At 32.5% G+C, this 14,211-nt stretch overlaps 1 protein-coding gene across 1 annotated transcript; it reads left to right on the top strand.

Annotated features, from left to right (window-relative positions):
• The first annotated feature begins 11,903 nt into the window (after positions 1-11,903).
• LOC133287189 (uncharacterized) lies at positions 11,904-13,764 on the top strand. The gene has a single exon (XM_061484752.1). It carries the CDS (start codon positions 12,463-12,465, stop codon positions 13,639-13,641), a length of 1,179 nt encoding a protein of 392 aa, XP_061340736.1. The 5' UTR covers positions 11,904-12,462; the 3' UTR covers positions 13,642-13,764.
• The last annotated feature ends 447 nt before the right edge of the window (positions 13,765-14,211 follow it).

Genomic DNA, 14,211 nt, shown 5'->3' with positions numbered 1-14,211 from the left:
AAATATTGAAACAATGAAAAATTGAGTGAAACACTTACCCTTAGACAGATGAGTGATGAGTGACTTGATATATCTAGTGAGGGATGTGTTAAAACTCAATGTTTATGCTTGATTGACTGAACTCATACTTCGATTTTATAACTTACTTACTTTCAAGTCTGCTTAGTTAATTGTCTGTTCTTAAAAATCCTATTATTTTTTGTCTAAGTCTGATCATTCATAAATTGATGTATTGCCTAGTTTTATATTAAGCATGCTTACATTATTCCATGTTTTTAATTCAATTCATTGATGAGGACAACAATGAGTAAATCTGGGAATGTTTTGATAAGTGTCTAAGACACTATGTTTTTATGGCTAAAAAGAGTTTAAATAATTATTAAAATAGTTCAAAATATAGTATTAAAACAATAAAACAGTAAAACAGAATGAATTGCCAACAAATAAACAAATTCTAAATATTTGTTGTTGTTTCAGGTTGTTGAGATTGGAATACTGGAATAACAAAGTAACAAAATGAGGCAACGAATACGCGGAGCAACGGGGAAATCAGAGATTAAATAATAAATAAAATAAAATTGGTAACGCTCGCTCCACTGCTCGCTAAAGCGAGCAAGTGGGCGAGCAGCTCGCAAAGTTCTTAGCTAAAGCGAGCAAATGGGCGAGTATCTCGAAAAAGTCCTCGCACCAGCGAGTAAGGGAGCGACCAATAACAAGTGCTCGCTGAGTTACTCGCTTCAGCGAGCTCCTCAGCGAGCGGATTCAGGAAATTATAGCCAATGTTTTCCCTTTAAATACAATGCGAAGGAAGCCGTAAAAATTGATTCTGGAACACGGAGAAAGACGAAGTCAGAGACAAAGACGAAGGCAGGAGCGAAGAGGAATGCTGGAGCATTGCAGAGGAGAAGGAACGAATGCAATTTGCATCATCATTTGTCTCCATTAATCAAGTTTTACGATGAACCTTATTTCTTTTACTGTTTATTTCAATTCTGCATTTATAATTATGTCTAGCTAATTTACTTTCAGTAGTTAGGAAGATACAGAACCAATGGGTTCTTAGTTGATGTTTGTTTATTCTTATGAATTACATTCTTGTTTCTAAATTATGCAATCAATCTGATATTTATGCTTAGTTTTATTTATGACTCGATCACTCATAGATAAATATACGAGTCACATATGACAATAGGGATGTTGGTATGTGATTCCGATTGGTTGATTGCTGGAATTTGCATGATCTAGGGATAGACTTGTGAATTTTATAACTTGAGTTCTTGCATTAATGCTTATTCTATGAGAAGGTACTAAGGGATTAGGCTTTGGATTAGAGTAAAGGATTAGATTACCAAGGGATTGGGATTTAATCAATCGTAGAAAGAATTGTTAATAATTCAATCTTGAATGTAATCGTGAGAATAGACAAACACGTTAAGAAACCATTGGGGAAGTTGAATCCTAACTACACCCTTTTATTGAAAACTTAAATCAATTTCTTTTAGCTTTAATTAATTTTGAATTAAATTTCTAAAATATTAAAAACCAAAAATAAGTTTATAAATTCTGTTTTTACTTTAATCACAATATTCTCAAGAAAACCTTTAATGATCGATCTAACTTTAATTAAATAAATAGATTATTGCTTGGTCATCAGTCCTCGTGGGATCGACAACTCTACTTTATCACTTTATTACTTGTACGACCGGTGCACTTGCCGAGTTCGTCAACAAGTTTTTGAAAATAGAGTGACGAACTCGGCAACGGCGCCAAAAACTTGTATGTAGAGTGGTCAAAAAATAATCCTTTTTCTCCTTTCCTTCCTCCTTTTTCTTTTTCAACACTTTTATTTCTTTTTCTGTATTTTACTTTTCTTTTTCAAACCTCCAATACTTTTCTCCTTTTCATTTTCATTTTTCAACACTTTTATTTGCATAGAAACAATAAATATTTTTTATTTTTCACCATTTTCCAACCTTTGTTTTTGCTCCACTCACCTGACCTCCTTTTTCACCACTTTGAATTAAATGATAAAGTACTCATGTTTACACCCTACCATGAAATTTCTATAATCCAATCTTATTTAAGGTAGATGTGTATGTAGAGTGGCTAATTAAGACAACAGGTATTAAGAACAGGAAATGTATAGGCTCAAAGGGCTAAACAAAGGATATCATAATGGTTGGCTTTTTGGCTAACTAGTTAAAACAATAAAATGCCTCAATCATTTCCAATATGCATGCAAACAATTACTTCAAGGAGAAACAAAGCAAGTTCTGGTAATATTTTCAACAGTGAAATGCACACTGAAAAGAATTTTTCTGTCTAGGCTCAAACCTCACGGTTATATGTGTGCAATTCAGTAATTTATGCTCTTTCTCAATCACTCATACTGTAATTTTATTATTCTTACTGACTCTTAGACTAACTCAATCAATGCTCATTCATAAAACAAATATATTCTAAGTCATCATATCATAAATTAATTTTACTGACTAATTCTAACTTAGCATGATTTATTAATCCAGACAAAGAAAAGAAGAGACATAATATAATAAAGAGGATAAGAAAAGAGTTCTCCCTGTTTTGTACAAAAATTTTGCAGTTCTACTCATCACAGGAATCAATCATACTTGTAAGCTGCTGCTACTGCTACTAGATATGTGGTGCGGTGCGTCCCCATTCCCAGATTTAGGAATTTGTTGTCCTCAGCAATTAATAAATCAAAAAGAAAGAACTGCACACATCAACTCAAAAATATCATCACATAAAGTCAGTAGTAGCAATCATGCTCATAACAGAGTGAGAAAATAAAATCTGTACATCACCAGAGTCATCACTAATCAAAATAGATAAACAAAAGAAAAATAAAACTAAAATGGTCCTAAAAAGAAAATAAAATCTGCTGGCATCCTAAAATAAACTAAAATAATTAACTTAAAAGCGATAAATTCTTAGGCTGTCTCCTAAGAGTGCTTGTTTAACGTCATTAGCTTGACGTTGACAGATGATCAAGATGGCTTGTAGCAAAGAACCAAAGCTGGCTTTGTTCCCTTGGTCATAGTCGTCTTTTTTGTTTTCTTTATCTTAACCTTGGGTTTGCTTTTAGTTCTTAATAGATGAGAGTTTTCGAGTCTTGTTTTTCCTTCTCCTTTGTCTTCAATAAATTGTGCATGTAAATCTGAGGAGAAGGATGTAAGTGATGGAGAATTAATTATAAAAGCAGCAATATTTATTTGGTCTCCATCCACCTCGCGAATCACTTCATCTTTCAGCTCAACTACCATTGCATCTGTAATGGCCAAGAATGGTTTTTCCAGAAAGTGAGAAATAGATGGGTCCTCATCCATATCAATGACTGCAAAATTTTCTTTGTATTCAAAATTTCCCGCTTTGACTAGCACATTTTTAGCAATACAAACAGACGTTTGAATGGTGCGATTAGGAAATTGCAGAGTCATTTTCGCGGACCTTATATGCTTTATTCTCATTTTCTCCAATAAAGTAATTGGCCTTTGATTCACAGTGTTCTCAACATCATATAAAGTTGGCTCAACATATATGTCTACCATAGGGGTGGGAATGTCAGTGCTTCTTTCATTGGATGCCTCAGTTGAAATCAAAAGATTAGTTTCCTCGCAATCTTGCTCATTTGAAGATTTTATCTCTAGCACCTCATAGTTTGCATCCTCTTCAGTTCCATATTCCTCCATTTCTAGTGCTTTATCATGATACTGCAAGAGGGTAATCTTCATTGGAGAGAGGGTTTCTTCCGCATAAATTTCATCCACTCGCTCTTCCCCCACTTCAGAATATTCCTCAACTTTGGATTCTTCTTCTGCAGCAGATTCCTCCTCGATTTCGGATTCTTCAGTAACTTTCTCCAAATATTGATCCTTCAAGTGCAAATTTCTTTCAGCTTATTCAGTGAGTTGCTCAGGATCTCTGACAGATGCCTCTTGGTTTTTGAACAAGGTTCTCATTTCTTGTTTAGACAATGTCTCCGCTTCAATCACATGTAAGAGTGACTTTTCCCAATGGGAGAGGTTATTCTGTTGTTTTATACACTCCTCTTGATCTAGAATGAATAACTCATCCCTGACTCCTTGCTCAACTATTGGCTGGGCCTTGAGTGCCTGATATTCGTCGTAAACCGCTTTCTCGATCAGCGCTAGAGCTTCTTCAGGTTTCTTCAGATAAAGTGGCCATCCAGCTGCTAGATCTAACTTTATTCTTGAAAGTGGGCATAGACGATTGTAAAAAAGTGCGAGCCACTTGCCAATCTTCAGGGAGGTGATCTGGGTATTTTCTACATAATCCTTTAAGTCTAGCCCAAGCTTGATGTAAATATTCTCCTTCCTTTTGTGCAAAGGAATTAATCTCCTCTTTACCCTTTTTGGCTTTAGATGATAGAGAGTATTTGTTCAAAAACTTGAATTTCAGGTCATCCCATGTAGAGATGCTTCGTCGAGGTTGAGACTTCAACCACGTCTTAGCTCTATCTTTCAGAAAGAAGGGAAACAAGTGGACCTTAATGGAGTCTTTAGTGACTCCTTCTATCCTTATGCCATTGCAAAATTCTAGAAACTGATCTATTAGATCATGAGGATCCTCTGCATGTTTACCCCCAAAAAGTTTTTCATATTTTATGTTGAGCAATTTTTCCTCTAATTCTAGTGGAATTTCAAACTGATCAACCATAATGTTGACAGTATCTCTTAAAGAACCAAATCTTTTTAATTTTTAAATTTTTAAATTTTTATTTATTTAATTTTTGTTCTTCCTAAATCTGGTTTGTACTGTAAGGCACTGGTGTCAACAGTGTCTTGCATATGCTTAAACCAGAAAACTAAGGCTCAGTGAGACCAACTAACGGAAACTACTAACTAACAGAAAATTTAAAATTTAAAATTTAAAGCAAACAAATTAAACTAAGAAAATAAAATAAAAAAACAAATAAAATAAATAACAATAAAAATATTAAACTAACAAAGCAAAATAAATGACAATAAAATAAAATGATCCAATCTATAATTTTATAAATAAAATTAATGTTGATTAAATCAGTCCCCGACAACGGCGCCAAAAACTGTTTGACGAACTCGGCAAGTGCACCGGTCGTACAAGTAATAAAGTGATAAAGTAGAGTTGTCGACCCCACGAGGACTGATGACCAAGCAATAATCTATTTATTTAATTAAAGTTAGATCGATCATTAAAGGTTTTCTTGAGAATATTGTGATTAAAGTAAAAACAGAATTTATAAACTTATTTTTGGTTTTTAATATTTTAGAAATTTAATTCAAAATTAATTAAAGCTAAAAGAAATTGATTTAAGTTTTCAATAAAAAGGTGTAGTTAGGATTCAACTTCCCCAATGGTTTCTTAACGTGTTTGTCTATTCTCACGATTACATTCAAGATTGAATTATTAACAATTCTTTCTACGATTGATTAAATCCCAATCCCTTGGTAATCTAATCCTTTACTCTAATCCAAAGCCTAATCCCTTAGTACCTTCTCATAGAATAAGCATTAATGCAAGAACTCAAGTTATAAAATTCACAAGTCTATCCCTAGATCATGCAAATTCCAGCAATCAACCAATCGGAATCACATACCAACATCCCTATTGTCATATGTGACTCGTATATTTATCTATGAGTGATCGAGTCATAAATAAAACTAAGCATAAATATCAGATTGATTGCATAATTTAGAAACAAGAATGTAATTCATAAGAATAAACAAACATCAACTAAGAACCCATTGGTTCTGTATCTTCCTAACTACTGAAAGTAAATTAGCTAGACATAATTATAAATGCAGAATTGAAATAAACAGTAAAAGAAATAAGGTTCATCGTAAAACTTGATTAATGGAGACAAATGATGATGCAAATTGCATTCGTTCCTTCTCCTCTGCAATGCTCCAGCATTCCTCTTCGCTCCTGCCTTCGTCTTTGTCTCTGACTTCGTCTTTCTCCGTGTTCCAGAATCAATTTTTACGGCTTCCTTCGCGTTGTATTTAAAGGGAAAACATTGGCTATAATTTCCTGAATCCGCTCGCTGAAGCGAGTAACTCAGCGAGCACTTGTTACTGGTCGCTCCCTTACTCGCTGGTGCGAGGACTTTTTCGAGATACTCGCCCATTTGCTCGCTTTAGCTAAGAACTTTGCGAGCTGCTCGCCCACTTGCTCGCTTTAGCGAGCAGTGGAGCGAGCGTTACCAATTTTATTTTATTTATTATTTAATCTCTGATTTCCCCGTTGCTCCGCGTATTCGTTGCCTCATTTTGTTACTTTGTTATTCCAGTATTCCAATCTCAACAACCTGAAACAACAACAAATATTTAGAATTTGTTTATTTGTTGGCAATTCATTCTGTTTTACTGTTTTATTGTTTTAATACTATATTTTTAACTATTTTAATAATTATTTAAACTCTTTTTAGCCATAAAAACATAGTGTCTTAGACACTTATCATATATATATATATATATATATATATATAGGGTTCGCTTTTTCTGTAGTTACTGCAGATAAGTTATCTGCAGTAAGCTCAATACGGCGTCGTTTTAGAGCGAAAATCATGATGTTTTTGTAATTTTAATTTACTTCAGGGTTATTATAGTCTTTAGAATTATAATTTTTTAATTTTTCAATCCCAAAATGACGTCGTTTTGGAAATAAATACATATAACTTATCTGCATTAACTGCAGAAATATTCTTCTGATATATATATATATATAGGGAGATGATCCACTTACCACCAAAAAAATTTACAACTCTTACCACCAATTTAATCACCGTTGATTTCCGTCAATTTAACGATTATAATTTATTGAGAATTAATAAATGACACAATAAATGTTATTAATTTATAACTGTTAAATTGACGAAAATCAACGATGATCAAATTGACTGTAAGAGTTGTAAACTCTTTTTGTGGTAAAAAATCAGTTCTCGTATATATATATATATATATATATAACTTTTTTTTGTGTTTTAGCAACTAACTGAGACTTTATCATTTCTTTTCCCATTCTATGAAAACCTGTAGATGTTGCAGGCTAGCTTATAAAAGATATGGGACCATCATAATGGGACCAAAGTCAATTTTGTGGGCTTTTTTTCTTCATGGCATTTATTGTGCGGATTAATGGATCAGTCTGAATTGTTAGTACAGATCAATAGACTTATTGAATTAAGTAATTAAAAGAAAGATAACATTTATTTACAAAAGGAAAAAATCTGTCCAAAAAAAGAAAAAAAAATCAGATTTAATGAAAAAGATGGATCAAATGGTAAGAAAATTTTCTCTTTTTCAAAAAAAAAAAAAAAATGTACTCAATTGAATACATCCGATATACAAAAGAAATTTCCCTTAACCTGAAATGCAATGTGACCAATTGAACGGAGATGATTTACGACTAATAATACGAATAAACCTGGAATGCATTTTGACCAATTGCGTCATTATTTATATGAAATTTAATAATAGTTAAATTATCATGAAATCTTTATAGTTTTATTGAATTTTTAAACAAGCCCTTACAGTTTAAAAGTTTTAGCGGAATACTTATACTTCTACATTTTTTAAATATATATATTCATACTCATTAATGATTGTTAACTTTAGTTAAACTATAGGGATCTATTTGAAACTCAAATAAATAAAGTACAAGAACTTATTCAATTTTGCATATCCCTATAATTTATCAAAGTTTTTAAATAACCTCTACAATTTAGCAAAAGCTATAACATTTAAATGTGTCATTGAAGTTTTTAAATTATAAAGTTCTGTTTAACAATTTAGTAAAACCATAAGGCTTTATAAAGTAATTTAACCTTTAATAATTTATCTGATTATTTTTTTTTATTAATGTTCAATGTATATACATGATCAATTTGTCTATATTAGTAAAGTAGCCTTAAGAAGAATTAATGGCATTATTATTTATTAATTATTATGTTAAACATTATTTTGAAAATAATTAATAACACTACATATTATTAAACATCTATTATCAAACTTAAGATTTTTGCATAATTAAATGATTCATACATGCTAGCGGGTCAAACTCCTAAGAAGAAAACCAAAGTTAAAACTTAATTAAGATAATTATTGATAATCGCCGACAGTGCGGGATTGTAATAGTGCCAAAGGATTGATTTTACAGTAAAGCACAAAACCAAAGAAGTAAAAAAAAAAAAAAAAAAGTCCAGGGGGTTTGGTTGAGAATTTTTTTTTGGAATAGTAGGGAAATGTAATAGACAGAGAAATGATTGGAAAGATAGATAAAGTGAAATAGGTAGAAAAATGTAAAAAAAAATTGTTTGGTGGGGAAAAACTTTACTGGAAAAATTAGGTAAATTTTAGGGTATGTATGTTTGGTTGGAGGTGAGATATAGATGGAAAAACAATGTTAAATTACTAAAATAACCCTGATTTTAAAATTTAAAAAAAGAGCACAGCTGTCAAATTTGCTTCTACACAAGGGTATATTGGTTACACAAAATTTGTTTTAGCCGTGGTTTTTCAAAAAATCACATACGAAACAGCTTTCCAAACAGTGGACAAAGCGTCTTTGTCTTAACAATTTCTCAAAACTCATGCATTTTGGATCACTAGATTTATCAATCCATCTAACTAAACATGTCTTTTTTGGAATCCACACGCCATATGCCAAGGAAAATTGGAAAAAGAGGCTTGCCAAACACCACCTAAGTGCTTAATTTATAGCACTTGATCTAAGTGTGTGTATATATAATTTTTTTAAAAAGTTAAAACTTCAAAGAAAAGTTGTAGACACTTAATTAAGATCTAGTTTGAAGTGCATTATTTAATAAATTTGCAAAAAAAAAAATTATATAAGTTTTTCATATCATAAAAATAGTCACATAACATAACAAAATGAATTAAAATGATTTTTAATTTATTGACATAAGTTAAAGTTACACGTAAATAATAAAATTATAAAATAAAATGGTTAAATTGCAAATTACTCGTCTTAATTTAATTATACTTTGAAATAAACCTACATGAACTTTAAACATTTACTAATTTATATTCCTTTTCTAAAGTTAATAACTTTTTATACAACTTTATTTCTCTGGTGAAGTAAATAAAAAATAAAAATAAAAGTGATGAAGTTAGGTGTTAGCAATGTAAACAAAAATATTGAAAAAACTGTAAATTGTTGGAATATAAATTTCAAGAGGTTAAATTTCAAAAGCTGAAATTTCATGACATAATTTGTTAAAAGTCTGAAGTTTAAGTTAGTAACTTACAATTTAACTAATTTTTTTTTAAGAAAAGGAAGCTTATATAATTTTTCATATTTTAAAAAAAATTATCATTTAACATGAAACAATTAATTTAATGTATTTGTACCACTTACATAAAGTATTATATTTTAACTAAACTTTTCCGTAATCAAAATAAATTAATTCAAACACGTATTACAAAATTATTTGTTAAATTGAAAACTTTAAATAAAATATGAAACTTAAAAAAATTATATTTATATAGCAAGGCACGGAATAACTTGTATTTTACCTGTTATTGTATATCTACTCTACTAATTACTAGAAATAATTGAACAGCTATGTATATAACTGAGCATTAGAACATTCGTGACAGCATAGTTCTAACATGGCCCCCACATTAAGTGCATGTCAGACAACCAACATGCCCTTAACTTTGTAGGTTAATTGCACCTAATCATTTCTCATTCAAAAGAAAGCACATACACAATTTTCTTTTTCTCTTTTATCTTTTTAGGGTCTCCTTTCACTTTTGTTGGATGGCTCGATGTAATTGTTTTTTATTAGGATCCCAAATCATTTAAAACTTAATTGATTGCAAAAACAACAAAATAATTAGTGAACAAAGACCAAGGAAACATCATGATTACCCTAATATTTATAAATTACGACAAACTTAATAGATTAACTATAGAAAATAGAAGGGGAAAAAAAAATACATAAAAGAAAAGAAAAGTGAGAGACAATGCAGCATTGCTTAAGCAATATACTATTCTGCCTCTTTGTCCCAATGATTCAATAGGATTGTGCATGCTTGGGGCGTGCCACCCTTGCTATTATGTTTGTCTCATGCTCATGGCAGAGTTTCTATTGGTCCTTATAATAAGCTTGTGTAGTCATTTGCAATGTTTGATCGTACCCATGCTTCCACAGTTAAAAATCGCAAATAACATTGTACTATTTAGTGAGTGTGAAACCGAAGATCATTTCTGAAGCCACTCAAGGAACAATTAAATGCATTGACTTTTCTTTAACCTTTATCATTTTTGTTGGAATTAATCTTGAGTTAATTATATTTATGAATAAGAAGTTTGATACGAAAGAGAAGTGTCTTTACATCATCTCGAATAAATGTGTCTTTTCATTATGAATGAATGTGTTCTTTAAGTTGCGATCTTATTATTTTTATAAATAAATAAAAATCAAAATTTTAAGAGATGAGTTCTTTCCCTATTGGTTTTATACATGCATTTTCATTCCTCTATCCAAATGTGATTGGTCAGACATAAGTTGAGTTTGATAGAATTATTTAATATGAAAGTGTCGTCACAAGAAGAGCAGTAATCCATTCTATTCTAGGAAACAATTATCCACGAATCTTATATATCATAGAGAGAAAGAAATTATCAATGAAAATTGATGAAAGCTCCCTGAGAAATGTAATGCTTAATTCTAAGAATTTATATTCCCTATAACTTGAGCTGACTTTTCCTTTTATTAGCAACTATTATATATATGATTTATGAGTGTCGATATTTATCAATGAAAATCTCATTTTAGAAATTTCATTATACCCAAAAAATTAAAAATATAAAGGAAACGAAATGAAATATCGTTGATATATATATATAAGTCTAGTAAAAGATATTTTGAAATCGTTGTGGAATTCTCTTTATATGGCCTAGCCTAGACTTATATAACTAGTTTTTTCTACTTTTGGTATTGTAATGTACGTGGTTATCTTTTAAGTGATATTGTTTATCTCTATGTAATATATAAAAAAATGGGTAAAATTCATTAAAAAATAAATAAATAATGAATTCATCTATTTTTTTTTATATATTGCATCATATAATTGTACGAGACAAATTATGGAGATATAAAATTAATATTCCCTATCTTTAATTAACAAAACTCGTGTTTCTTTCCTCTTCTACCCACTTGCAAGGCTTAGGTCATGGTAAGGCCAAGTGTATGACTTGTCAGGAGGAGGGTCCTATAACCTTTTAGATGGAAAAGACAGGATGGAGAATTATATGAATACTCTAATACGGCACGCCAAGGCTCTTATCTGCTGCTCCAATGATATACATCACCCTACTCTGTGACCTCAATGAACTCAACCAATAACATGGCTTAAATTGGTCACCACTTACCACATTAATGCCTTCAATGATGATGGGAAATGGTACTCATAATAAACTTAAATGTGATATAAGTTTATATAATTTTTTTTGCAATATATGAAAATTGAATAATAAATCTCTTATGTTTAGGTAGAGAAAAGAAAATCCCAAAGGGTGATATATAGTGATGTTATTCGAAGTGAGAGAGACCAACAAGGTAGATGTGTCGGTGTGACACGTGGTAATGATCCAGGAGGAAAGGACACAGTTTATGAGTCTATGGTTTTGCTAGAAGGAATGATGGTAGGGTGCAAAAAAGAGAGTGGACAAATGAATATGCGTGCCACAGTCATGTTACTATGAAGGGTTGCTTTCTCAACCCACTAATCCAAGGGGAAAAGAGGGGGACACATGCAAAGTGGGTATTGCGGGGTAGGATTTATTGTCAAATCTCAATACCAATGGAATGCAAAAGTCAAGGGTAAGAGAGAAAATCCTTGGGAAAATGTTGTTGACAGTTCATATGAAAGATTGATGGGTTTTCAATACTAGATGATTTGAAGCCACTTTTTTTAAATTTGGTGAGGAGGGTCTTTGAAGTGGCACTTCAAAGTTGTCAACTTAGGTATGGTGGGGAATGGGCTTAGTGTTTGATATGCACATATTTATTTATCAAAAACATATGCATGCAATGCAAGTGTAACAAGTTATGGAGTCATGAAAGAGTTTTTGTTCACTGGTTTACTCAATTTTGCTGTTTCATTCTCTTCCCTACACAATAATGCCTGCAGGAGCTAGTGCTTTATCTCATTTCTTGCATTACCCTTTTTCTCTTCCTTCCTATCACTGTTTTTTCTGCATAGAAAACGTAAAGGAAACGCCTCTATGCTTCTTCTCACTCTAAAAATCTCCTAGTGTAGTACTCTTTATTCATTCAAATTCAAAATTCTCAACTTTTTACTAATAGCTTTAAAGAGGCTGCTTCTTCAAGCCAAGTATTTGGTTCCTTCTTTCATAAAACTCCTTGCCATTTTTCACTTTACTTTTGAAACTCCATCTTAGAGTGAAACCATGAAGGAGAGAAACAAAGGTGTGGAAGCTTACAGCAATGACATGGATTGCTATTACTCTACCTCTGAACTTCCATGTAAGAAGCACCCTTCTTCTTCTTCTGTTGGTATCTGTGCTTACTGTCTCAAGGACCGTTTGGTCAAGCTTGTGTGTTCTGATTGTGGGGAGCAGAGGCTTTCTTCTTGTTCTTGCTCTGATGAGATCTCTTCCCATCGGAATTCATGCACTGTTGAGGTGGGAAGCGTTGGTAGAGTCTCATTTCTTATTGAGAATGAGAAGAATGAGACCCCAGTTCAGCATTTGAATTCTAAGGCCAAAGTGCAAGATAAAGAGGAGGAGGTTATGGTGTTGAGGAGAAGCAGCAGCAACTGTGTTGAGATCAAAAGAAACGGGTTTTGGAGAATTGGGAAGTTGTTTAGGAAGAAGAAGGAGAAGGACTGTGGAAGGAGCGTTGTTGGTTTTGATGAGAAAAGTGAGATGTGGATGCTTGATCATGGGGGTGTCTCCAGGTCCAGGTCTCTCTGCAGCTTCAGAGGTGGGGGGTTATTTGGATCTGAGGATGGTGGAGATTCTCTGCTATCAGGTGCTAGAAGCTCTATTTCTGCAGCTAGGAGTTCTGGTGTTAATGGGGGTTTGATGTTAGAATCTGGGAGGAGAAGTGGATACAGTGAAGCAGAACCAAGAAGGAGTGGTTTTGATGGGGAGAGGAGAGAGTTCCAATTTGAGTCTGAAAATTGTAATGATCACAAGGGTGTGAAGAAGGGTAGCCTAATGGATGTTGATGGGGGTTTCTATGGGGTAAATAGGCGTGTCTTTTCACTCCGAGAGAGTGATTTCAAAGGCATGGATGAGTCCAGTTTCATTGACTTGAAGCTTGATTATTCATCAGAATCAAAGCAAGAGTTCTCTGCTGCAAAGATGAGTAACCTGGCTGATACCCTCTCAGCTTTTGGCAGCACAAGAGGTGGGAATTTCATGGCACATGATGGTGGATGTTCTTATGGGGGTTTGGGAGGGGATGGAGTTTTACCAAGTGGAGGTTCATGTAGGATCACTGTGAATGATAGAGGAATTAAAAGGGGAAGGAAAAGCATGAAGGGTTGGAGATGGATTTTCAGACATCATTCAAACTGGGGAAGCTCAAGGAAAAGAGAGCAAGACCTTATGTTCAAAACCTGATACATCTTTCTGTGTAGTTTCACTAGGCTAGTCTTAGTTTGTGGTTTAAATTGTCTTTAGTTGATCATTAGCCATTATCTTTCATTTTGTGTACTAATGTTTTTTTTCAGTAAATGCTTAATAGAGGGAACTTCATACTTCTTGGAAAGTTCCTTGCCAAATGTTTCTATCTATCAAACGTCAGGAAAGAAGAAGGAAAGTGCCTCTTACAAACATAATAGTCCTTAGCAAAAGATAAAGCGCCGGAATTACAAATTTTTCAATATAGAAAATTATGTAATTGGGCAATAGACATATGATTGCAAATTCTACAACAAAAGTGGTTGCCAAATTTGACACTTGACCTGTTGCTATCACAATAAATTTGATATAGATATAGGTTGAATTTATTTAAGACATAACAAACAAGATCCAGTACTGTGGCAACGACTTTAAACGTTGCTGATCTGCATTATTGAAAGAAAGGACCAGGAAACTGAGATAGGGGGACACTCCCTTTTGATTAGTCCATCTCTGGGCTGCAACTTTACTAATATTTTTTTTTTTGTACAATAGAATAGAACCATTACG

The sequence above is a fragment of the Gastrolobium bilobum genome, unplaced genomic scaffold, assembly GCF_033153095.1.
Source record: "Gastrolobium bilobum isolate Gb01-03AN ecotype WA unplaced genomic scaffold, APGP_CSIRO_Gbil_v1 utg3288, whole genome shotgun sequence".
In the NCBI taxonomy this organism is placed as follows: Eukaryota; Viridiplantae; Streptophyta; class Magnoliopsida; order Fabales; family Fabaceae; genus Gastrolobium; species Gastrolobium bilobum.
Note: the sequence above shows the minus strand (reverse complement) of the source record. Positions and strands in the feature narration are given on the sequence as shown.

Bases quoted from the DNA above. Each gene is read 5' to 3' on its own strand.
- LOC133287189 (XM_061484752.1), top strand. From the start codon at position 12,463: ATGAAGGAGAGAAACAAAGGTGTGGAAGCTTACAGCAATGACATGGAT.